This window comes from Hyla sarda, chromosome 13 (genome assembly GCF_029499605.1).
Source record: "Hyla sarda isolate aHylSar1 chromosome 13, aHylSar1.hap1, whole genome shotgun sequence".
Classification (NCBI taxonomy): Eukaryota; Metazoa; Chordata; class Amphibia; order Anura; family Hylidae; genus Hyla; species Hyla sarda.
This window is the reverse complement of record NC_079201.1, coordinates 42551658-42577783: the sequence shown is the minus strand read 5'-3', so window position 1 is coordinate 42577783 and position 26126 is coordinate 42551658. Positions and strand designations below refer to the sequence as shown.

Sequence of the window (26126 nt, the reverse complement as noted above, 5' to 3'; positions counted from 1 at the left end):
AAAGCAAGGAAGAACATAGTAATTACTGTTATGAGATCTCCAGCCCTGATATTCAGAGCAGTTGGATCATGAGCATTCCAGAAATCCTTGAGGGCACGAACTTTAAGTATCCCAGATGCCTCTGCAATAAAGAATGTACATTGTTTTATGACACACCTACCCATTTGAAAGATTACACTAGTTTAATTTCTCCATGTCACACTCCAATAAGATGCAAAGTTACCTCTAAGAAGCTGTTTGATGTCTGTGCTTGCATGGGTGGTGGTGAATTGGTTGACTATATCCAAAGCAGTCTGATTGTATGTATTCCGAATATTTACATCTATGCCGTTCTAAAAGAGGAAGATATAATAGGCTTACTTATTACTAATTTAAAAAAAAATTTGATCCAGAGTACAGTTTTTGCTGTTATACTCTCAGTCCTACCTCTATTAGCAGCTTGACAACTTCAGTCTTTCCGCACAATGATGCCTCATGCAAAGCACTGCCCATCTTTGTAACTTTGTTAATCTCAATGCCAGATTTAAGGAGGAGTCTGAAGAGAAAAAAAAAGTGGTCAGTAAAACACATTCTGCACACTAACAGTGCAAGATTATATAGTGCCTACAATGGCAACTATAGCTAAAATGAATCACTATTCGACCCACCTAATGACTTCCTGATGGCCATTTTTTGCTGCTAAGTGCAAAGGTGTGGTAAAATTTGGGTCTGTGGGATCTTTGGATATCCCTTCCAACAAAGAGACACACAGATGGCTATTTAAGAGCAGCTGCACCACCTAAGAAATCAAAGAAGACAAATGTAATTATAGTAAAAAGCAAGATTAGTACTAAAATGGTGTAGGATACTATAGTTTGCCAAACAGTTATTTGCAGAATTCCAGAGTTTCAGTTGTCTTATGTGTTCCCCAAGATAAAAAAAAGGTAGACCAAACATGTTCCCCTAAGAAATCAAGGTTGCAGAGCTGCTCAAAAAGATCTATTACCACAACAAAATGAATCTGCAGGAAGTAATCATGTAATCTGTAGACAGGGATGAAAATTGGGTTGTGTAACCCCTGCAGGGGGAGCTTTAATCTGCAATCACATACTAAGTGTATTGGTAGAGCTATATTATTTGTATACTGTATGACAGTCATACAGTATAAAAATAATTTAGCTCTACCAACACACTAGGGTTCTGCACTTAGTATGTGATTACAGATGAAAGCTCCCCCTGCATGGGTTACACACCCCAATTTTCATGCCTGTCAACAGATTACATGGTTACTTCCGGCAGATTCACTTTACTGTGGTAATAGATCTTTATGGGCAGCTCTGCAATTTTTTTTTATCCATCGCTGTTCCTATAATGTATGAATAATCATACATTATAGGAACAGTGATGGATCAAAAAAGGTTCTCCACAGGGCACCACCAGACTTAAGGTTACTGAAAATGTTTTAGGAACCACAGCTCTAGGGGGAGCTCTACTGTAAAGCAGATACATGATAGATGGGAAAGGTGATAAGAACAAGAAAAAAAATATTAAAAAACTTTCTCACCTTTACTCTCCCAAATTCACAAGCCAGATCCAAAGGTGTTTTCTTGGATTTGTTGACATAGCATGGATTTGATTGGTGCTGCAAAAGGGTCTCAGACTGATAGCAGAGAAGACAGACAATACAAAAAATAAATAAATTTAAGCACAACACCTCAAAATCCTGAAAGTTCAAGTTCAAGCATTTAACCCCAATAGTCACCTCCAATGATGGCATGGATATGGATGGCATGGATAAGCACCAACATGAAAGTAACACCTGTTCTCACTGGTAGTTCCTAACTGTTGAGAACTTACTGCTCGCTCAGCTAATGACTGGCTGAGGCAGGTCAGTGCCGTGGCAAGTGATTAGCTGAGTGGGCATTTCCTACATGTCAGGAGGACTGCAGAAAAGCAACAACAAATGGCACTAACCAGGGATCCACAAGACATGGGTAATTTTTTTTTTATTCATCCCTCACTGAGCTGAGTGGTTATCCAGGAATAGAAAAAAAACACAGCTAATTTCTTTCAAAAACAGCTCCACGTCTGTCTCCAGGCTGGGTGTGGTTTTACAACTTGGCTCCATTCACTTCAATTGAACTGAGCTGCAGAACCACACCCAAACTGGAGAAAGACTGGGAGCGTTTTTTTGAAAGAAAGTAGCTCTGTTTTTCTATTCCTGGATAACCACTTTAAGTAATGCAGACAACCCCTATAAATCCTTAAACCGTTATTATCATCTTAAACATAACATAATAAATTCATGTGTAATGTGTGTAATGTGCTATATACTCTTTCTGCATCTTATTTTTTATTTATTTTGTATAACAAAGTTCCTCAATCCTCAATTTACCATCCGTACCAAGTACAGATGTATAATGGATGTCTGGAAATAAAACAGTATATAATTCAACACTAATATTTTTAAAAAATTGGACAATCAGTAATACAAATCTGTGGTAATATCACAAACCGCAGGGCTCTACAGACTGATGTTGGACTCCCAATCGCCCGCTGTATGTACTATATGACTAATTCGAGTTGCAACATATATTCTGTAACACAGTATCACAATACCAATATCATATTATATATGTGTGTGTGTGTGTGTGTGTGTGTGTGGTATCCAGGTACCGGATTGCATCCGTTACCTTGTGGTGAGGTCGCCAAAGTCAGAGTCCCTAGGTACCGGTGGGGTCCTCATCAATAGTTGTCACCCCTGTCATAGTTAAAATTATTCAGATTTAATATGTAAATATGTATATAAAGTATACTTAACTTGTTGTAGTGTCACAGGACCTGCGGGTCATGTGATGCGTTCCAATACTCTATGGTTTATTGTTCAAGGATCTTTGGAGGAAGTCAGGTGATCGCCCACCATGCATTGTAATGGTGAGTGACAGCTGACTCGGACCAATCCAAAATGGCCCTGCCCATATAAGGGAGCGGCAGCCATTAATCGCTCTCTTTCCTCGTGGGCTGCTGATAGAGGAAGATCTGCGCAGTTGTCGTCAGCAGTGACTAGGCCCAAGCCTTGCGGCAACAGCCATCGTACAGAACTGTGAGTTATTTCAATCCCTCATAAGTCTGCAAGATCACCGGACCTAAACAGACCCCAAAATCCGGACGGATCTCTGCATCATCCCTAATTCTAATAACCTCTTGGATAAGCTAATGGTCCGCGGCATCTGTCAATCACTGCCGTACTACATAGAGACTCTATTGCAAAGACTGTTGCTGTTAATTGGATGTACTGCAAGGGCTTCAGTAAAGTTCATACAAGTTCAAGTTCATCTCTATTGTGGACCTTCATCATTGGAGTACGCACCTATCGTTTTTGGGAAGGGTGGCAATAGGCCGAAGATTTACCTCAATGTATTAACCCTCACCCTGGCATCACGAGTGACACGGGTTAAGTTAACCCCTCATCTATTATGCAAATCCTGTAAAGCAAAAAGGTCCTCTGATTTCTTGTTATGCAAAGACCCTGTAAACAAAAAGACTGCAGTGTTCGTATGCAATAGTCACAAATCTTAAAAAGGTGTGCAATAATCAGGCATGGATCCTGTAAGAAAATATTGGACTTTGTGCCTTTCTCAGAGCAGTTCAAATATTGTTGATATAAGGAAATATACTGGAACCAAGTGCCACTCACTGCTCCCGCTACACAGCCGTAGGCATCCGGTCTCTGGGGTACGCTATCCCGATCTGCCTGCTGGAGGTGGCGATAGAAGCGCACCTTGGTGTGGCCGCTTGCTCCTGCGGGATCTCCATGGTGTATGACGTGGGTGGTCAGCTGATAGCAGGTCAGCTGACCGGGAGGGCGGATTATGAATTCTGTGAGCCAGGTATATACTCCGTAACGGTCATTCTGTGTCCGGCTGACAGGATCAGTGCTCTGCATAGACAATTTGTCAGGGTTTGCTGATATCAGTAGTGGCTTATCTTAGAATTATATGATGCGGGCTATAGCAGGTCTTCTCTCTGCTGATAGCAGAGGAATAACATGAAATTAAAAGTTCCTTTTGCAAAAACGCAGTGATAGTCCTCCTCCTCAGTATGAATAGGGTGCAATAAAGAATGCCCAATGCCTACAAAACCAAACGCATTTCAGGGTGTATAAAAGCAAGAGCAAACCATATAGTACCCCTTCTTCAGTGGTGTAAGACATATAGTGAGTTATCTGTTCCTTATATCTGGTCTATGAGGTCCTGCACATGTGTGCCACCTCGTACCTCTGGAAAATCTGGGATGGATCCATTTGAATGTACTTGTGGCTCAATTAATATATATATACTACGATCTGGAGACACAACCGTCACTAGAAGCAACAAAGATGCATATATGTAAATACCGCAAATGATGATGATAAACACAGTCATACAATAAAAATGATTAAATATACATATGGGAAGAATAACATTAACCCCTTAAGGACAGAGACCATTTTCATCTTAAGGACCAGAGCGTTTTTTTGCAAATCTGACCACTGTCACTTTAAGCATTAATAACTCTGGAATGCTTTTACTTTTCATTCAGATTCCAAGAGAGTTTTTTTGTGACATATTCTACTTTATGTCAGTGGTAAATTTTCATCGATACTTGTATAATTTCTTGGTGAAAAATTACAAAATTTTATGAAAAATGTGAAAATTTTGCTTTTTTTTTTACTTTGAAACTCTAGGCTTATAAGGTAAATAGACATACTAAATAAATAATATATTGATTCACATATAAAATAGGTCTACTTTATATCTGCATCATAAAGTTGACATGTTTTTACTTTTGGAAGACATCCGAGGGCTTCAAAGTTCAGCAGCAATTTTCCAATTTTTCAAAAATTTTTCAAAATCTGAATTTTTAAAGGGAACAGTTCAGTTTTTAAGTGGATTTGAAGGGCCTTCATATTAGAAATAACCCATAAATGACCCCATTATAAAAACTGCACCCCTCAAAGTATTCAAAATGACATTCAGAAATTGTATTAACCCTTTAGGTGTTTCACAGGAATAGCAGCAAAATGAAGGACTTTTTTTTACACTCGCATGTTCTTGTAGACCCAGTTTTTGAGTTTTTACAAGGGGTAAAAGGAGAGAAATCCCCTTTAAATTTGTAACGCAATTTCTCTCGAGTAAGGAAATACCTAATTTGTGGATGTCAAGTGCTCTGCGAGTGCACTACAAGGCTCAGAAGGGAAGGAGCGACAATGGGATTTTGCAGAGTGAGTATTTCTGAAATGGTTTTTGGGCATTTTGGAAACAACACCCCTCAAGCAACGTAACAGGGGGTACAGTGAGCCTTTACACCCCACAAGTGTTTGACGACTTTTCGTTAAAGTTGGATGTGTAAATAAATAAAAAAAATCACAAAAATGCAGTTTTTTCCCCAAGTTTTACAAGGGGTAATAGGAGAAAATGCCCCCCAAAATGTGCAACCCCCATCTCTTCTGAGTATGCAAATACCCCATGTGTGGACATCAAATTCACTGCGGGCGAACTACAATGCTCAGAAGAGAAGGAGTCACATTTTGCTTTTGGAAAGCAAATTTTGCTGAACTGGTTTTTAGGGGGCATGTCGCATTTAGGAAGCCCCTATGGTGCCAGAACAGCAAAAAAAAAAAAAGCCCCACATGGCACACTATTTGGAAAACAACACCCTTCAAGGAACGTAACAAGGGGTACAGTGAGCCTTAACACCCCACAGGTGTTTGACAAATTTCCGCTAACGTGAACATGAAAAATGTGTTTTTTTTTTCACAAAAATGCTGGTGTTACCCCAAATTTTTCATTTTCACAAGGGGTAATAGAAAAAATGGGGTTAAAAATTTTGGGAGGCTTTTTCTCCTGAGTATAGAAATATCCCATAAGTGGATGTAAAGTGGATGAAGGAGCGCCATTGGGCCTTTGGAGATAGAGTTTGTTTGGAATGGAAGTCGGGTGTCGGGTGTAAATGCTCACTGCACCCTTGTTACATTCCTTGAGGGGTGTAGTTTCCAAAATGGGCCACATGTGGGGTCCACTGTTCTGGTACCATGCGGGCTTTGTAAACGCACATGGCCTTCAAATCCAGGACACATTCTCTCTCCAAAAGCTCAATGGCACTCCTTCTCTTCTGAGCATTGTAGTGCGCCGCAGAGCACTTTACATCCACACATGGGGTATTTATATACTCAGAAGAAATGGTGTTACAAATTCTAGGGGGCTTTTATCCTATTACCCCATGTGAAAATTAAAAATTTGGGATTACACCAGCATTTTAGTGAAAAAATAAAAAAAATTCCATTTTCACGTATAACTTTAACGAAAATTCTTCAAATACCTGTGGGGTGTTAAGGCTCATTATACCCCTTGTTACGTTCCGGGACGGGTGTAGTTTTCAAAATGGGGTCACATGCAGGTGCTTTTGTGTCAGAACCGCTGTAACAATCAGCCACCCCTGTGCAAATTACCTCAAATGTACATGGCGCTCTCACTTCTGAGCCTTGTGTGCCGAGCAGAGCATTTTACATCCACATATGGTGTATTGCATTACAAATTTTGGGGGTCTTTTTTCCTTTCACCTCTTGTGAAAATAAAAAGTATGGGGCAACACCAGCATGTTAGTGTAAAATTTCGTATTTTTTACAATAACATGCTGGAGTAGACCCTAATGTTACCTTTTCAAAGGAGAAAAAGGAGAAAAAGCCCCCCAAAATGTGTTAGGCAATTTCTCCTGAGTACGGAAATACTCCATATGTGGCCCTAAACTGTTGCCTAGAAATACGTCAGGGCTCCAAAGTGAGAGAGCGCCATGCACATTTCAGGCCTTAATTAGGCATCTGCATAGGGACGGACCCGGATGCAAGAATTACACTTGCCTCTGATACCAAAATTACCCTACGGCAGTGCTTCCCAAACAGAGTCCCTGCCAGCTGTTGAAAAAATCCCAGCATCCCTGGACAGTCCATGGCTGTCCAGTAATACTGGGAGTTGTTGTTTTGCAACAGCTGGAGGCTCCTTTTTGGAGACACTGCTGTAGCAGACGTTTTTCATTTTTAATGGGGGGTGGTTACTGTATATATGTATATATTTAGCATTTTACCCTTTATTTTGTGTAGGTGGGAGTTTGAGCTGCAGCGGAAAATTTTCTGCATCTCAAACTTGCAGCGAGAAACTCACTGTAAACCCCTGCCCGTGTAAATGTACCCTCCAGCTGTTGCAAGACTACAACTCCCAGCATGCCCTTTGGCTGTCCGTGGTTGTAGTTATGCAGTTATGTAGCTTTTGCAACAGCTGGAGGCACACTGGTTGCAAAACACAGAGTTTGTTACCAGTGTGCCTCCAGCTGTTGCAAACTACAACTTCCAGTATGCACTGACAGACTGTACATGCTGGGAGTTGTAGCTTGCAACAACTGGAGGCACACTGGTTCCGAAACACTGAGTTAGGTAACAAACTCTTGTGTTTTGCAACCAGTGTGCCTTCAGCTGTTGCAAAAGCTACAACCCCCCCAGCATGCACGGATAGCCGAAGGGCATGCTGGGACTTGTAGTTATGCAACAGCTAGACGCATACTACTTTACCCTTCCAGTACTTTTTAGCAGCTGTATGGTACAGAGAAAGTTTTTTTCTTTTTGAATTTCTTTTTTGTCTTGTCTACATTGCTCTCTGCTGATACCTGATGCCATATTAGGAACTGTCCAGAGGAGGAGAAAATCCCTATTGCAAACCTATTCTGCTCTGGACAGTTCCTGACATGGACAGAGGTGTCAGCAGAGAGCGCTGTGGACAAGAGAAAAAATAAATTCAAAAAGAAAATAATTTGTAGCATACAGCTTCTAAAAAGTGCTGGGAGGGTAATGCTTTTTTAATAGAATTAATTTACAAATCTGTTTAACTTTCTGGCACCAGTTGATTTAAAAAAAAATAATATGTTTTCCACAGGAGTACCCCTTTAATTATTAGGACATCAGGGCGTACCTGTACGCCCTGTGTCCTTAACGGGTTAAAGGTAAAATAAAAATAAACAAAATAATGAAAAACATTTTTATTAAAATGAATAAAAATAGAAATAGTAGAGTTCATTCTAGATCTTGCGACATAACAGGGGCTCGCCCTGTTTGCAATATTGGGGCGACCCCCTGTACGGTCCCCATCACAAAAAAGATCTAGAATGAACTCTACTATTTCTATTCTATTCTTCCCATATCTATATTTAATCATTTTTATTGTATGACTGAGTTTTTTATAATCATTTGCTGTATTGAGATATATGCATCTTTGTTGCTCCTAGTGACGGTTGTGTCTCCAGATTATAATGTAGAATATATTGAGCCACAAGTACATCCAATTGGATCTGTCCCAGATTTTCAAGAGATACGAGGAGGCACACAGGTGCCGGACCTCATAGACCAGATATAGGGAACACAGTCAAAGAAAAAGTTATAGCCAGCTCATCGCTCATACCAGATCAGTCTCTGGGCACTCATTGCTGTTCTTGGAAGCCAGGATCATGCTGAGCAGTTTCCTCGGTGTGAATAGACTTTAATAGAAAGAGGTATCCAGCTCCCAAAGGAAAATTGAAGAATTAAAAGTCCAAGATTTATTAATCCATATTAAAAACATATTAATTCAAAGAAAAACACCCAGTGAATGTAAAAACCCCTACGCTGACGTGTTTCAGACCATTGGGTCCTTAGTCAAGGCAAGGGAGGAAAGTATTAGCTGACCTTATGTCTGGTAACACATGGCTTCAGAAAAACCCTAATCCCCGCCAGGAAGCTGGCGTCTATCATCACACCCTGGGAGGGGTTGCAGCTACTCAATGAAGATTAACCCGTTCTTGTAAAAAGAAAAATATTGAGATTTTCCATATAACTCTGCATAGAAAAGTGTACGATTCATACATGAGTAACTTTGCGCAAAAAAAAAAAGGGATAAGGAACAATACAAATTAATTCTTCCGACCCAAAACTATCAAAAATTCATAAAACCAAAAAAATCCAGAAACCAACAAAGTCCAAAAAATCTATAGAAATATGACAAATGATTGCGAGAATTTAACCCTTGCGGGTAGCATGAATTCAAGCTTTGTATCCAAAATGCCTCCCTTTTAAAAACTGCATGAAGCCAATCCCCTCCCCTCTGAGGGCGAGGTACACGTTCTATTCCTGTGACCTGAATGCATTGCGGTACATCCAATAAATGCCTGCTTAGACCAGAAAGTGCGCGAGAACCACTAATTTCCCCTTGTTCTACATGGAAATGTTCACAAAACCGCTTCTTTAAATGGGCACTGTCATGAACATATGTACTACAACATATCTCTAATACATTTTCATTATTTTTTTTAATTAAAATGCTTAATCGGGGTTGGGGGAGAGCAGGGTTCGGCATTTTAACACGGGGGGAGGGATCGGGGAACAGAGAGCGCCGCGCCCATGGCCCTGTTTTCTGCACAGGGTGCCTCCAGCTATTTCAACACTACAACTCCCAGCTTGCCCTGACAGCCAATAGATGTCAGGGCAAGCTGGGAGTTGTAGTGGTGAAAAAGCTGGAGGCACCCTATATAGATGAACTAAGGGGGGAAGTCGCACTCCCCACCAGGCACCAGTGACGTGGTGCCTGCTGGGAAAGTGTGCCTGGTAGTGAGCACACTACCAGACAGACAAAAAGTCATTTTTTACATAGTAAAAAAAAAATTAAAAGCAGGGAGGGGGTTAGGGATAGATGGATAATATGCAGGGATATAAAAAAAAAAAGGGTGGTGGGAGCTAGCCTTTAATTTTCTTGATGTGCAACCTATGTATTGTACATTGCATAGAGTACACATTGCTGAATTTACCACATGTGTGGTCTCACAATTTATAAAGGATTTTATATTATAGATTTTTCCATTAACAGGACATTGACAACCTTCCCAGTAGGGATACACCTTTTTGGCCACAATTCTAACCCCATTACCTAGGATTCTACAGATGTCCTCATTGTCATACAATACAGGTAGGTGTTTCTGTATAATATTCTTCATTTGGTTAAAGTGGGTGCTATAGGGGGAAAAGAAGGTCACGGGATGATTAACCCTTTGTTGGCCATTCATTTTTGCCTTCTGGTGTGTCCGATTCATCTCTGAATCTAGATAAGCATTACGGTTTTTGTTGTCTACTATATTCTTTGCCCTATTCAAAATGCTTTAATTGCAGCGATCCCGAACAACCCCCTAAGCTAACCGGCAATGATCTACTTTCACTTTAGATGTGGCGTTCAACTTTGAACGCCGCATCTAAAGGGTTAATAGCGCGCGGCACCGCAATCAGTGCCGCACGCTATTAGCCACGGGTACCGGCCGTTGGTAGGTTCCGGGCCCGACCCACTATGATGCCATGGCCCCGCGTTATAGACCAGGAGCGGGCTGAGGGCGTACAGGTACGCCCTCCGTCCCCAACAGGTTGATCCATTCTCATCCGATATAGGATGGCATGGCAGATATATGGATGACCTCCTCCTAGTGTGGTCCGGTGGCAGACAGAGGGTGGAAGAATTTCTCATTTATATTAACAATAATGCAATGAACCTAAAATTCACCCTGGAATCGGGGGGGGGGGGGGGGGAGAATATATCAACTTTTTGGATGTGACATTATGTGGAGATTGCAAAGAGGGTCATGTGCATTCTAAATTGTATAGAAAACCAACATCTGGGAATAGTATCCTGTCTGCCATGAGCTGCCACCCGAAGCATGTTATACGCAATCTCCCAATAGGAGAATTTGTTAGGGCTAAAAGGGCTTCTTCCAGTAATGTTGCATATGAAGATTCATGTCATGACAGAGCAATGAGGTTGCGAAAAAGAGGTTATGATGTTAGCATTTTGAATAGGGCAAAGAATAGAGTGGACAACCAAAACCGTAATGCTTATCTAGATTCAGAGATGAATCGGACACAAGAAGGCAAAAATGAATGGCCAACAATGGGTTAATCATCCTGTGACCTTCTCTACCCCCCTATAGCACCCACTTTAACCAAATTAAGAATTTTATACAGAAACACCTACCTGTATTGTATGACAACGGGGTTAGAATTGTGGCCAAAAAAGGGAAATTCCTACAGGGAAGGTTGTCAAACAGCAATTTTAAAGATAGTCGAATGAGTGCTGGCTAAGAACAGTGGGAAATGATAAATATTCGCATACGAGGTGCAACCTGTGTAAATACATGACACATACCAAACAGTTTTACTCACCTGTAAATGGAAAAATTGTGAGACCACACATGTGGTATATTCAGCAATATGTACTCTATGCAATGTACAATACATAGGTTGCATATCAAGAAAATTAAAGAAGCGGTTTATGAACATTTCCATGTACAACAAGGGGAGATTAGTGGTTCTCGTGCACTTTCTGGTCTAAGCAGGCATATATTGGAAGTACAATCAGGGAACCCACAATTCATTCAGGTCACAGGAATAGAACGTGTAACTCGCCCTCAGAGGGGAGGGGATTGGCCTCATGCAGTTTTTAAAAGGGAGGCATTTCGGACACTAAAGTTGGATTCACGCTACCCGCAAGGGTTAAATTCTCGCAATCATTTGTCATATTTCTATAGATTTTTTGACGTTCTGGATTTTTTGGACTTTGTTGGTTTCTGAATTTTTTTTGTTTTATGAATTTTTGATAGTTTTTGGTCGGAAGAATTAATTTGTATTGTTCCTTATCCGTTTAAAAAAATTTTTTTTTTGCGCAAAGTTACTCATGTATGAATTATACACTTTTCTATGCAGAGTTATATGGCAAATCTCAATATTTTTCTTTTTACAAGAACGGGTTAATCTTTATTGAGTGGCTGCAACCCCTCCCAAGAAGGGATGACAGATGCCAGCTTCCAGGCGGGGATTAGGGTTTTTCTGAAGCCATGTGTTACCAGACATGAGGTATATAAGGTCAGCTAATACTTTCCTCCCTTGCCATGCCTAAGGACCCATTGGTCTAAAACGCGTCTGCATAGGGGTTTTTACCTTCACTGGGTGTTTTCTTTGGATTAATATGGATTAATAAATCTTGGACTTTTAATTCTTCAATTTTTCCTTTGGGAGCTGGATACCTCTTTCTATTAAAGTCTATTCACACCGAGGAAACGGCTCGGCATCATCCTGGCTTCCAAGAACGGCAATGAGTGCCCAGAGACTGATCTGCTACGGTGAGCTGGCTATAACTTTTTCTTTGACTGTGTTCCTTATATCTGGTCTATGAGGTCCGGCACCTGTGTGCCACCACGTATCTCTGAAAAATCTGGGATGGATCCATTTGGATGTACTTGTGGTTCAATATATTCTGCATTACAATCTGGAGAAACACTCTCACTAGGAGCAACAAATCTGCATATCTAAATACCACAAATGATAATAAACAGTCACACAAAAATTATTAAATATAGATATGGGAAGAACAACATTAAAGGTAAAATTAAAATTATTATAATTAAAAATGAAGAATAGAAATAGAAATAGTAGAGTTCATTCTAGATCTTGCAACAAAGAGATATGTTTTGGGATGGGGACTGTACAGGGGGTTGCCCCAATATTGCAAACAGGGAGAGCCTCTGTTATGTTGCAAGATCTAGAACAAACTCTTTTTTGTTTATTTTTATTTTACCTCTCTTCAATTTTTCCTTTGGGAGCTGGATAACTCTTTCTAATAAGGAACACAGAACTCACTATATGTCTTACACCACTGAAGAAGGTGTACTATATAATTTGCTCTTGCTTTTGTACACACCAAAATGCGTTTGGTTTTATTGGCATTGGACATTCTTTCTTGCACTCTATTCATACTGAGGAGGAGGACTATCACTGCGTTTTTGCAAAAGGAACTTTTAATTTCAAGTTATTCCTCTGCTATCAGCAGAGAAAAGACCTGCTATAGTCCGCATCATATAATTCTAAGATAAGGCTCTACCAATATCAGCAAACCCTGACAAATTGTCTATACAGATAGGGTAAGTGGATAAAGTCTGCCGCTGGGGACTTGCATCTTGCACGCCGCACCCCGTTAAAATCAGTCCCCGGAGGGTGTTCGCTCCTGGTCTGATTACTGTCGATCACGGGGCCGGAGCGTTGTGACGTCAAGTCTCCGTCCCGTGTGATGTCACGCTCCGCCCCCCTCAATGCAAGCCTTTGGGAGGGGGCGTGACAGCTGTGATGTGAAGTGATAAGATGTCTAAGCGCCGGAGTACCCCTTTAAGGCTGCATTCACATATCCCGTTTCTGTAAAAAAACAAAAAAAACGTATGTCTCCAAATCGGACCAAAACGTATGCAACCGTATATGCCTCCTCACGTTTTTAAACCGTATTCGGTTTGTAAACGGATGTACGTTTGCATACGTTTTAATACGTTTTCCTTGAAAAGAAAACCTGATATGGTTTTATGTTTGTCAACATTTTAAATAAAGTAGTTCTTTTTTTATTGAATTTCCCCAAAAAATTAAAAAAATTTATAAAAATGAAAAACAGTATTGTGCAAACCGGATGTAACCGTGCGCACATACGGTTCAATACGGTTACCATAGAACTCCATTTTAAAATAATCGTATACAGGTTGGATATGGGTTTTGACCAGGACACAAAACCGTAGTAGACTACGGTTTGATGTACCGTTAAAAACCGTATAAACCCGTAAATGATGCAAAACGTACACAACCTGATGCTACAGTTGGCATACGATTTACAATGAAATGTCTCTATAAACGGTTTGCAATACGTTTTTTTCAATGAAACCGGATATGGCAACAGTATTGCAAAAACGAGATGTGAGTGCAGCCTAACAACAAGTCCCGTACCTGGAGTAGTAGCAGCGCTGCCTTGTAAACAGGATTGAGTGTTCCTACTACTGTTTATTTACAAGCCTCGTTCTGATACCCATTCATCCAGTGGTTTACCGTGGGTGCTGCTAACGCGCACACCGATGCTGCCTAAAGATACAACTTGTACTATTTTTGTATTAATTGAGAGCTTTTAATATGTTTGTCATATCAACTATATTAACTATTAGGTTTTAACGTTCATTGTCTTTATTTTGTATATTTTATTTCACTGTATGGTGACCCCTGACCCGACAGAAGTTTTCTTCCCCAGGCTTTTAAACTGTGTTTGTTAACTCCTGATATTATGCCTGACGAAGAGTCCAGTACGGGCTCAAAACATTTGTTGCATCTTTCCTGGGAGAAGAAGCTCTGTTTGGGAAGTCCTTCTTTATTGGATTTTAGCCATGTACTTTATTTGCACTTCATATAGCTGACCTTGGGGCATCTGGAAAGGACACTGTGTCTGTGAGTCTACATGCCTGCTGAGGTGTTGTGCCCTGAGAACAACACCATCTGGTAAGCCTCCAATTTTTCTGAGCACACTGCTACTATTTAAACCACCTGCACTAGGAGCACACCTTTGTTTTTTCTTTTTATATTGATTTAAATTGTCTATACAGAGCACTGATCCTGTCAGCCGGACACAGAACGACCGCTACGGAGTATATACCTGGCTCACAGAATTCATAATCTGCTCTCCCAGTCAGCCGACCTGCCGTCAGCTGACCACCCACGTCACATTCCGTGGAGATCCCACCGGAGCAAGCTGCCGCACCGAGGTGCGCTTCTATCGCTGCCTCCAGCAGGCAGATCGGGACAGCATACCCCACAGCCTTTGACTGTGTAGCGGGAGTGGTGAGTGGCACTTGGTGCCAGTATCTTTCCTTACAGGAACAATATCTGAACTGCTCTGAGGAAGGCACAAAGTCCATTATTATATGCAAAGGAACATTATACACTTTTCTTACAGGATCCGTGCCTGATTATTGCACACCTTTTTAAGATTTGTGACTATTGTAAACGAACATTGCAGTCTTTTTGTTTACAGGGTCTTTGCACAACAAGAAATCAGAGGACCTTTTTGCTTTACAGGATTTGCATAATACCAAACAGAGAACTATTTCCTTTTCAGGATTTGCATATAACAAATAGAGAACTATTTATTGCTGTATATATATATATATATATATATATATATATATATATATATATATATATGATACTGTTTTTGTGATACTGTGTTACAGAATATATGTTGCAACTCGAATTAGTCATATAGTACATGCAGCGGGCGATTGTGAGTCCAACATAAGCTGGAGCAATAACGCAGTATATCCGATTTTACAAAGCACATTGAATATAGGCAGCTGTTTATATGTATGCATAAGAAGGGCATTATTAATAGTACACAACCGTAGGGCCCTGCGGTTTGTGATTTTACCACAGATTTGTATTACTGATTGTCCATTTAAAAAAAAAAACTAATATTAGTGTTGAATTATATACTGTTTTATTTCCAGACATCCATTATACATCCGTACTTGGGACTGAGGAACTTTTTTTATATTATTTAATTTTCTGCCATTCACTGGGTGTGAGTGGATCTCAGTTAACCTCATTTATTTTATTGTGAGCTGCACATACACATATTTTCTATAATTTCATTTTTTCACCCATTAGTGAAGTGCTCCAAATAAGATCATGGATGGCTAGACTCATTTAGAAAAGAAGAAGAAACAATCAATAGAAACTTTTGTTTTTGATAAAGACAATTCAGGTCGATTAGCAAATATGAATGTAGTACAAATCTATAGAAAACAAGAAAATATCTTGTCCAAAAGATTTAGAAATCAGTGGGAAGAAGTCTTTCCCCCCCTTTTGGACATAGATGCAATACCGAAGGGTTTAGTAATTACAAAAACTCAGCGGGAGATTTGGATTTAGTATTTAGTCAGCCACCAATTGTGCAAGTTCTCCCACTTAAAAAGATGAGAGGCCTGTCATTTTCATCATAGGTATACCTCAACTATGAGAGACATAATGAGAAAAAAAAATCCATAAAATCATTGTCTGATTTTTAAAAATGTATTTGCAAATTATGGTGGAAAATAAGTATTTGGTCAATAACAAAAGTTGATCTCAATACTTTGTTATATACCCTTTGTTGGCAATGACAGAGGTCAAAAATTTTCTGTTAGTCTTCACAAGGTTTTCACACACTGGTAAATACACTGGTATTTTGTCCCATTCCTCCATGCAGATATCCTCTAGAGCAGTGATGTTTTGGGGCTGTCGCTGGGCAATATGGACTTTCAACTCCCTCCAAAGGTGTTCTATGGGGTTGAGATCTGGAGACTGTCTAGGCAACTCCATGGCCTTGAAATGCTTTTTATCTTAATTGCCCTGGCGGTGTGTTTGGGATCATTGTCATGCTGAATGACCCAGCCACGTTTCATCTTCAATGCCCTTACTGATGGAAGGAGGTTTTCCCTCAAAATTTCATGATACATGGCCCCATTCACTCTTTACACGGATCAGTCGTCCTTGTCCCCTTGCTGAAAAACAGCCCCAACGCATGATGTTTCCACCTCCATGCTTCACAGTAGGTATGATGTTCTTTGGATGCAACTCCGCATTCTTTCGCCTCCAAACACGACGAGTTGAGTTTTTATCAAAAAGTTCTACTTCGGTTTCATTTGACCATATGACATTCTCCCAATCCTCTTTTGGAACATCCAAATGCTCTCTTGCAAACTTCAGACGGGCCCGGACATGTATTGGCTTAAGCATGGGGACACGTCTGGCACTGCATGATTTGAGTCCCTGGTGGCGTAGTGTGTTACTGATCTGCCTTTGTTACTTTGGTCCCAGCTCTCTGCAGGTCTTTCACTAGGTCCCCCCATGTGGTTCTGGGATTTTTGCTTAACGTTCTTGTGATCATTTTAACACCACAGGGTGAGATCTCGCGTGGAGCCCCAGATCGAGGGAGATTATCAGTGGTCTTGTATGTCTTCCATTTTCTAATAATTGCTCCCACAGTTGATTTCTTTACACCAAGCTGCTTGCCTATTGCAGATTCAGTCTTCCCAGCCTGGTGCAGGTCTACAATTTTGTTTCTGGTGTCCTTTGACAGCTCTTTGGTCTTGGCCATAGTGGAGTTTGGAGTGTGACTGTTTGAGGTTGTGGACAGGTACTGATAAGTTCAAACGGGTGCCATTAATACAGGTAATGAGTGGAGGACAGAGGAGACTTTTAAAGAAGAAGTTACAGGTCTGTGAGAGCCAGAAATCTTGCTTGTTTGTAGGTGGCCAAATACTTATTTTCCACCATAATTTGAAAATAAATTCTTTAAAAAATGTGATTTTATGGATTTTTTTCTCATTATGTCTCTCATAGTTGAGCTATACCTTTGATGAAAATTAGTGGGTTATTGCAGTGTGGAAAATACATTTTTTTGGGAGGTGCTGCACATTTTGTAGAGCAATGAGGCAAGACACGAGCAGCACAGGACAACAAATGATTTTATTTTTTTTAAAAGGGACAACGCGTTTCGGCATTCACCAATGCCTTCCTCAGGTCCACTAACAATTCCCAGGAACAGATTGTGCTACATGCTGGTCCAGCACAGACCGCGCTAGCACATATCTCTGTCCGGACCAGCACCCCAGCACGCAGCACAATCTGTTCATGGGAATTGTTAGTGGACCTGAGGAAGGCATTGGTTAATGCCAAAACGCACCTGTACTGCTCGTGTCTTGCCTCATTGCTCTACAAACTGCACAGCGCCTCCAATAACCGTTTTTCCCCCACTGCAATATCCCACTAAGTTCTAACATCTGCCTCCAATAGGGGAGCCAGATACCACTTTATGGTGCAGCCACGATTACAAAGGTCAGTATATCACTTTGGTGTGGTGGAGGGTGCACGCCAGTGAAAATACCTCTACAGGGAGCACCCCTTGTTTTTTTTTTTTATCTCCTTTCAAGCTCTATGATGAAAATTACACATCCTTTTAAGTGGGAGAACTTGCACAATTGGTGGCTGACTAAATACTTTTTGCCCCACTGTACAAGAAGGTCGAACAAATTATTCAGAGACATTGGCATTTGGCACAGCGAGACAAAACCATTGGAGGAACAGTACCATCTAAACAGCCAGTAATCTATACAAAAGCCCCTAACTTAGGGATAACAGTAGCTCCAACAGTTAAAAATCCAATAGTACAGAATACAACACAAACTTGGCAAGCAACCAATGTTTTTTTTCCACTGTGGTATGTGTTCCAACTGCCACATAACAAATGGACAAAGAAAGATACTAGAGGTTCATTCTACCGTTAATTCTTTCAAATGGAAAATCTCCAATCTAATAACATGTAACACAAAGGGGGTAATATACATCTTACAGTGCAACTGCAATAAGCAGTATATAGGTAAAAGTAAACAACCCTTGAAAAACAGAATCTCTGAACACATTCAGAATATTAAAAAGGGATGTGCTAAACACCCTTTGTCGAACCATTTTCTACTGCATCACAACAGGGACCCCTCTTGGTTAATATTTTGGGGAATACAACAGATCAAAAAAGATTGGCAGGGGGGGGGGGGCAGTTACATGGTAAGAATGTCAAAGGCAGAAAGTCAGAAGATATACAAATTTGAAAGTTTGGAACTGAGAGGACTGAATTCCAATTTGGAACTCTTCGGTTTTCTGTGAGGGATGTACTCAGTACAGGGACTCGCCCTGTTTGTTATTTTTATTTTTTATTTATTTTTATTTTACCTTAAAGGGGAACTCCAGTGGAAAACTTTTTTTTTTTTATCAACTGGTGCCAGAGAGTTAAACAGATTTGTAAATTACTTATTATATTAAAAAATCTTATTCCTTCCTGTATATCTCTGTCCAGAGTAGGAGAAAATCCCCAAAGAAAACATATGCTGCTCTGGACAGTTCCTAAAATGGACAGGGATGTCAGCAGAGAGCACTGTGGTCATGATGTCAGCAGAGAGCTCTGTGTTCCAAAAAATAATTTCCTCTGTAGTATTCAGCAGCTAATAAGTACTGGAAGGATTAAGAGTTTTTAATAGAAGTAATTTACAAATCTGTTTAACTTTCCAGGCAAAAACTTTCTTTTATATATCAACTGGCTCCGGAAAGTTAAACAGATTTGTAAATTAAATCAAAAAGAAAGTGGGGTATGTGCAGCTCACAATATAAATTAGTCGAGGCTAAATGGAAAGTATTTACAACAAAAAAATACCAGTAATAAAATAATATATAAGGAAAAAAGGGGGTATCAAATGCCTCTAGACTAATACCATAGAATGGTACATGATGATGAAATTACAGAAAAATAAAGTCGGACTGTGCTTCACTTTAACCCCTTAAGGACTCAGCCCATTTTGGCCTTAAGGACTCAGACAATTTAATTTTTACGTTTTCATTTTTTCCTCCTCGCCTTCTAAAAATCATAACTCTTTTATATTTTCATCCACAGACTAGTATGAGGGCTTGTTTTTTGCGCGACCAGTTGTCCTTTGTAATGACATCACTCATTATATCATAAAATGTATGGCGCAACCAAAAAACACTATTTTTGTGGGGAAATTAAAACGAAAAACGCAATTTTGCTAATTTTGGAAGGTTTTGTTTTCACGCCGTACAATTTATGGTAAAAATGATGTGTGTTCTTTATTCTGAGGGTCAATACGATTAAAATGATACCCATTATTATATACTTTTATATTATTGTTGCGCTTAAAAAAAATCACAAACTTTTTAACCAAATTAGTACGTTTATAATCCCTTTATTTTGATGACCTATAACTTTTTTATTTTTCCGTATAAGCGGCGGTATGGGGGCTCATTTTTTGCGCCATGATCTGTACTTTTTTTTGATACCACATTTGTATATAAAAAACTTAATACATTTTTTATAATTTTTTTTTAAATAAAATGTATTAAAAAAGTAGGAATTTTGGACTTTTTAAATTTTTTTTCGTTCACGCCGTTAACCGTACGGGATCATTAACATTTTATTTTAATAGTTCGGACATTTACGCACGCGGCGATACCAAATATGTCTATAAAAAATGTTTTTTACGCTTTTTGGGGGTAAAATAGGAAAAAACGGACGTTTTACTTTTTTATTGGGGGAGGGGATTTTTCACTTTTTTTTTACTTTTACTTTTACATTTTTTTTACATTTTTTTTTACACTTGAATAGTCCCCATAGGGGACTATTCATAGCAATACCATGATTGCTAATACTGATCTGTTCTATGTATAGGACATAGAACAGATCAGTATTATCGGTCATCTCCTGCTCTGGTCTGCTCGATCACAGACCAGAGCAGGAGACGCCGGGAGCCGCACGGAGGAAGGTGAGGGGACCTCCGTGCGGCGTTATGAATGATCGGATCCCCGCAGCAGCGCTGCGGGCGATCCGATCGTTCATTTTAATCGCGAACTGCCGCAGATGCCGGGATCTGTATTGATCCCGGCACCTGAGGGGTTAATGGCGGACGCCCGCGAGATCGCGGACGTCGGCCATTGCCGGCGGGTCCCTGGCTGCGATCAGCAGCCGGGATCAGCCGCGCATGACACGGGCATCGCTCCGATGCCCGCGGTTATGCTTAGGACGTAAATGTACGTCCTGGTGCGTTAAGTACCACCTCACCAGGACGTACATTTACGTCCTGCGTCCTTAAGGGGTTAAATGATGTACAAATGTAATATAAAATATTACATAAAATGAATAATGCAAATCTAATACATATATGCCTCCTACCACAGGGCCCTTGTGGGGAGGTATGATATTGAAATACAAAAAAATATTTAAAAAAAAAGTGTTTAAAAAATGGCATGTACATTATATTCTACCGCTATCCCAATGTTTTGTAAACCGACATGATATACTTTTATAAGGTACACTCCGTTCTCATATGGTTTAGAACAGTTCGCAGAATTGTATAATTACCAACTCCTAAAGATGATTTTTGGCTGGACGTCCGAGAGGTGTTGTAGAAGCTGTGTCCAACGCTAGTATGCGTTTACGGTTACGGGCCCGGATGCCACAGGCCAAGGAGAAATCACCGGTCACGGAATAATTCCGGAGATGGATGCAGGCTCGGAGACAGATGTCGTGGAGGCTGTGTCCAGCGCTGGCATGCGCTTGCGGTGACGGGCCCGGTTGCCGCAGGCCGAGGAGAAGTCACCGGTCACGGAGTAGCTCCGGGGATGGAGGTACACTCGGAGATGGATGGATCTTACCCCGGGAACGAAGGAAAGCCTCGTGGAGGATCTCTCGGCGTCTGGTGGAATGGCGGATGGAGTACAGCCAGGTGTGGAAACAACAAAGTTGTATCGGAGGTAAGTGATAGCGGTTTGTGGATTGCGGTGGTCATGTGGTAAATATTTCTTTCTCTAGACGCGTTTCAGGGTACTTTATGTATGACCCTTTCCTCAGTAGAGAGATCTTTAACAGTGAAGTTCAGAGTCCTTTTATACATGTTACCTGTCTAATTGTAACAGGTGTGTTTCCGTTTAGATCTTCCGCAAATAGCGGAATGGAACGGGAAACAGAGTTGTTTCATCTTGATAGAACAATGTTCACATTTAGAATCAGTATATATGCGTTCTTAAGTAGTATTATATATATTATAAATATTGAAATAGTACACAATAAGATAATTAGGATGTACAGATAGAGTAAAAAGAGAATAGTACAAAAATAATAATGAAGTATAGAAACAATAAAAAATAAAATAGAAAATGAAAAATAAATATAAATATAAACATTCATAAAAGTAAAGGAGACTAAATAAGATAGAAATAAAATGGGAAAATTAAAAAATAATAAAAATTAAAAAATTTAAAATATAAAGTAAAACATAGAAAAAAAGAGAAATATGAAAAAATATATAGAAAAATAATAATAAAAATAAATGAATAAAAAACATAAAATAAAATAAAATAATACAAATATAGGTATACATGAGAAAATAGTCACTAAAAGCAATTAATACACAGAAAGGTTAAAGGATGGCTTGTCACGCAGAACAAAGATAGAGTGGGTCCAGCTCCTCCATGGGGGCCCCTAAGGAGAAAAGGGGGCCTTCATGGGGAGAGCGGGACACACTCTACAAAAATCCAAAAAGTTCAAAATTCGAGTTCAAGCCATTCGGCTCTAAGAAGTTGAATTCATAAATCTTCTGACTTTCAGCCTTAGACATTTTAACAATGAAACTGCCTCCTCTCCAATCTTTCTTGATAGTTTGTAAGCCTGTGTAAAGAAAGTAGTGATTTCTTTATTGTGAACTTTTGCAAAATGAGCTGATAGAGGGTGTTTTAAGTTTCCATTTTTTAGGTTTGTTAAGTGTTCAGCAATTCTAGTCTTTAATGGTCTTTTTGTCTCCCAATATATTGTTTCATGCATCCACACTGTATTAAATATAGTACTCCACTTGTGTGGCACGAGATGTGTTCTTTAATAATCCATTTAAAGTCAGTGGTGCTTGATGAAATTTCTATCGTTTTTTTTAGGACCCTTCACCTTCACACAGTTAGGGCATATTCCACATCTAAAAAAAACTTTTGTATTTAACCACGTCTCGGACATATTATGAGTTTTTATGGGTGGTTTTATACTTGGTGCAATCGTTATCCCCAAATTCAGGGCCTTTTTATATACATATATACATTTTATATAGGGGCTCGGTCTGGCAGCAATCCTCCTATGTCTTTATCTTGTTTAACCATATACCAGTGCTTGTTGATGATTTGTTCAATTTTTTTATATTCATGATTGTAAGGTAGAATTAATTTAATTGAATGTTCTGTGGATATAGTGTCATTATCTTTTGGTGTGAAAAACGTGGTCCTATCTAGGTGTTTAACATGATTAAGGGACTGGGTTAAAAGTGTGTCCGGATAATTTTTATCTTTGAAAAGAGAAATCATATCTTCTGCTTCTTCCAGAAAAGTATTGTTGGACGTACAATTACGTTTTAAACGACGAAACTGTCCTTTAGGGATATTTGTAAGCCAACTAGATAGATGGCAACTTGTACAATCAATATAGCGTTTTTTTGTAGTAGGTTTTTTATAGGTATTGCAATTTAGTCTAGTTTTATCCGGACTCACTTTAATCTCCAGGTCAAGAAAAGTGATGGATTGTGTGCTAATGTGTGAAGTAAAGTTGAGAAAGTGACTATTAGTTTTTAAATTGTCAATAAATGATTGGAACTAGATTTTTTGGAAATAGATGTAACTAGATCAGATTGTTTTTTATCCTTCACCTTCATGTATGCCTTAGTTAGGAGCGATTTAGGATAGCCCTTCTGTATGAAGCATTGTTTTAAAACCTCAGCTTGAGAAATAAAATCTGAATCAGAAGTACAGTTTCTGCGAATTCGTAAATACTGGCCGAATGGCACCCCTCGTAGCCAGCTTGGATAATGTGCACTGTCGAACTGTAAAAAACTGTTAATATGAACAGATTTGAAAAAAGTTTTGTGGAAATAGTGCCATCGACTGTTTTATGGATATCAAGGTCTAAAAATTGAATGGAGTTTTCTGCATAATGCATAGTAAATTTTATGCCCCATGTATTAGTATTCAGCTCATGTACAAAGAGGTCAGCTTCATGTTTGGTACCTACCCAGATCAAAAAGAGGTCGTCAATATAACGACGAAAGAAAAAAACAAATTTAAAATACAGGGACTGTGCCATAACTAGGGACTCGAATCGCCCCATGAACAAATTTGCGTAACTGGGGGCGAATCGAGTCTGCCGATAAATGGTATGATTAAATTCAAAAACATTATTAAGAAGAATAAATCTAATGGACTCCAGTAAAAATTCTGACTGACTGGGGTTTAGTGAAGGGTCCTCTTGTAAAAAAATGTTTATTGCAGGAACACCTAAATCAGTAGAAATGTTAGAATAGAGGGAACACACATCAAGGGTAAGGAAACTATAATGAGGGGGTAGGGATAGGGCATGTAGTTCAGAAATGAGCTGAGCTGAGTCTCTCAAATAGGATGGTAAATGTAAAACAAAAGGTTGGAGAAATAAATCTATAAAGTGGGAAAGGTTTGCAGTGATCGAACCAATACCAGAAATAATAGGTCTACCAGGGGGATTGGTTAAGCATTTGTGTAATTTGGGTAAATAATAAAAAAATAGGTAAATTATAATTTTTAATATTGAGAAATGTGTGCTCCCTCTTATCCAACAATTGATTTTCTACAGCTCCACCTATAAGCAAACAATATTGTGAAAAAATATGAGGGGAAGGGTCATTGGAAAGCGGGGTATAATATTCAAGATCTGATAGGATTCTGAGGGCTTCATTTTTATAATCAGCCCTATTCAAAACAGCGACCCTCCCACCTTTATCTGCAGGGCGACCAATAATAGATTTATTGTTCTGTATGGATTTAATTGCAATTCTCTCAGCAGAAGTTAGATTATCATTCTCTATAAAAATAACAGATTTATCACACAAATTTGAAAAATCCTGCATAACCATATGATAAAAAGTCTCAAGATGGCTGCCACGATTGTGTAAAGGGTAAAACAAAGATTTAGGTTTTACTAATACATGACGAGCTGGAGTCATGTCAAATGATGTGGTAACGGAGGTGGGAGTGTTACCAATACTAGAATTGCAAACTCCCAAATTCGAAATTTGGGGGGTGTTAATAGTTTGATGATCGGATCTGTTCTGAATAAAAAAAATGACGGCTCAAGGTTAATCTTCGAATAAAGTCATTTAGATCTAAAAATAACTGAAAGTCATTCGGACGTGCAGCAGGACAAAAAGAGAGCCCCTTCGCAAGTAAATTGGTTTAATTTTCGGAAAGTGTATAGCTAGATAAATAAAAAAAATTTATATTTTCTTTTTTTGTTATTAATTTTTCTGTCTTTGGGATAGTTGTAGAGGTGGGATGGCGTTTTCTTTGACCTCCTCTGCAACCTCTGGGTTTTCCTTTCTTTTTAAGGATTGTGTTCAATTTAGTGTCTTTATGAGGGGGTAATACTGAGTGATCGTGCGTAAGCGTACATCCAAATTGGCATTGCACGCTAGAGTGGCATCTGTAGTGGGAGGGCAATTGTAAAAAGAAGATGAAGAAGTGGAAGCAGGAGTAGAACTCCCTGGGGTGTCAAATGTGTCATATTGTGAACTATCAGTAAGTGTGGAACTCATGTCAGACAATGAAACCTCGTGTACCGTGAGGAGGGAGGAATCGATGGAGCAGTCGAGAGATTTACAGGGCTGCCCAGCATAGAGACCCCCACTGCCCCGGAACCCAGGTCCAATCCATGACAGGGATCCGAAAAAGTAAGTGGAGGAAGCAAAGGACAGACCATGTTAGGTGCTGGTCTGTCTAATGATAAGAAAGTATTAGTGGTGGTGTTGTTAAGACCATTAACATTAGAATTGGCAGGGGAGATCCGTGTAATAGTGGTAACTTTTTGGCTACAACTTGCATTGGCATTAATGGCAGACATAGAAACTTTATTAGTTGATGATTTGGTTTCAGAGGTAATTTGATTTTTCTTACCATTAGAATTTTTTGAGTTAGAACCACGAGCTGAATTTACTATGGTTCTGCTATGTTCAAATCTTCTATCAGTCCCCAAGGGAGTGATAGACGATGTTTTCAAAATGGAATTAATTGGGTTTTCCTGTTTTTTAGAGGATAAAGTATTATTAGACATTTGTTTCTGAGGATTATATCTTGGCCATTTATGTATTTGGCCACACATATAATCCTGTTTGTCACGATTAAACTTGTGTACTTTTTTATTTATGGTTTCTATCTCAAGTTTTTGTAATCTATTGGATAACAGTCCCTCAAGTTTAACAGAAATATATAGAAAAAGACAGAGGAGACACAATGCGCATCTAAGCGTAGTAAAAAAAAAAAAATATATATATATAGAGATAATCTGAGTGTAAAAGAAAATAATTAAATTAAATAAAAAATGGATGTCGGCTCCAAGGAAGGGGGGGGAGCAGCCGTTTCCAGATTCGTGTTTTCAGTTGTTATGTTAGGTTTGCTCACCTTTCTGTGTTGTACCGTGGGCACAACACCAGTAGACGCTTGTTTCCCACTATTCTGGGGGACACAGATTGGAGGAGTGCAGCCGGCACTAGACCCGTTCTCACCGGCGGAGGACGGTCACTGGAATGGAAGAATATCGGTCCCGTGGTCCTGAGAAAAAAGAGAAGTGCTTCTGTGGGCGCTCACCTCCGTC

At 39.5% G+C, this 26126-nt stretch overlaps 1 protein-coding gene across 2 annotated transcripts in view; it reads right to left on the bottom strand.

Moving 5' to 3' along the window:
- Positions 1–26126, bottom strand: part of CASKIN2 (CASK interacting protein 2) — a 259418-nt gene that overhangs the window by 76670 nt on the left and 156622 nt on the right. For both annotated transcript variants that reach the window (XM_056549826.1, XM_056549827.1), the window contains 5 exons: positions 1544–1639; positions 648–778; positions 427–535; positions 224–332; positions 27–121 (listed from right to left, as the gene is read on the bottom strand). In XM_056549826.1, the coding sequence (XP_056405801.1) occupies positions 27–121; positions 224–332; positions 427–535; positions 648–778; positions 1544–1639 (540 nt within the window). The remainder of the gene's footprint in view (positions 1–26; positions 122–223; positions 333–426; positions 536–647; positions 779–1543; positions 1640–26126) is intronic.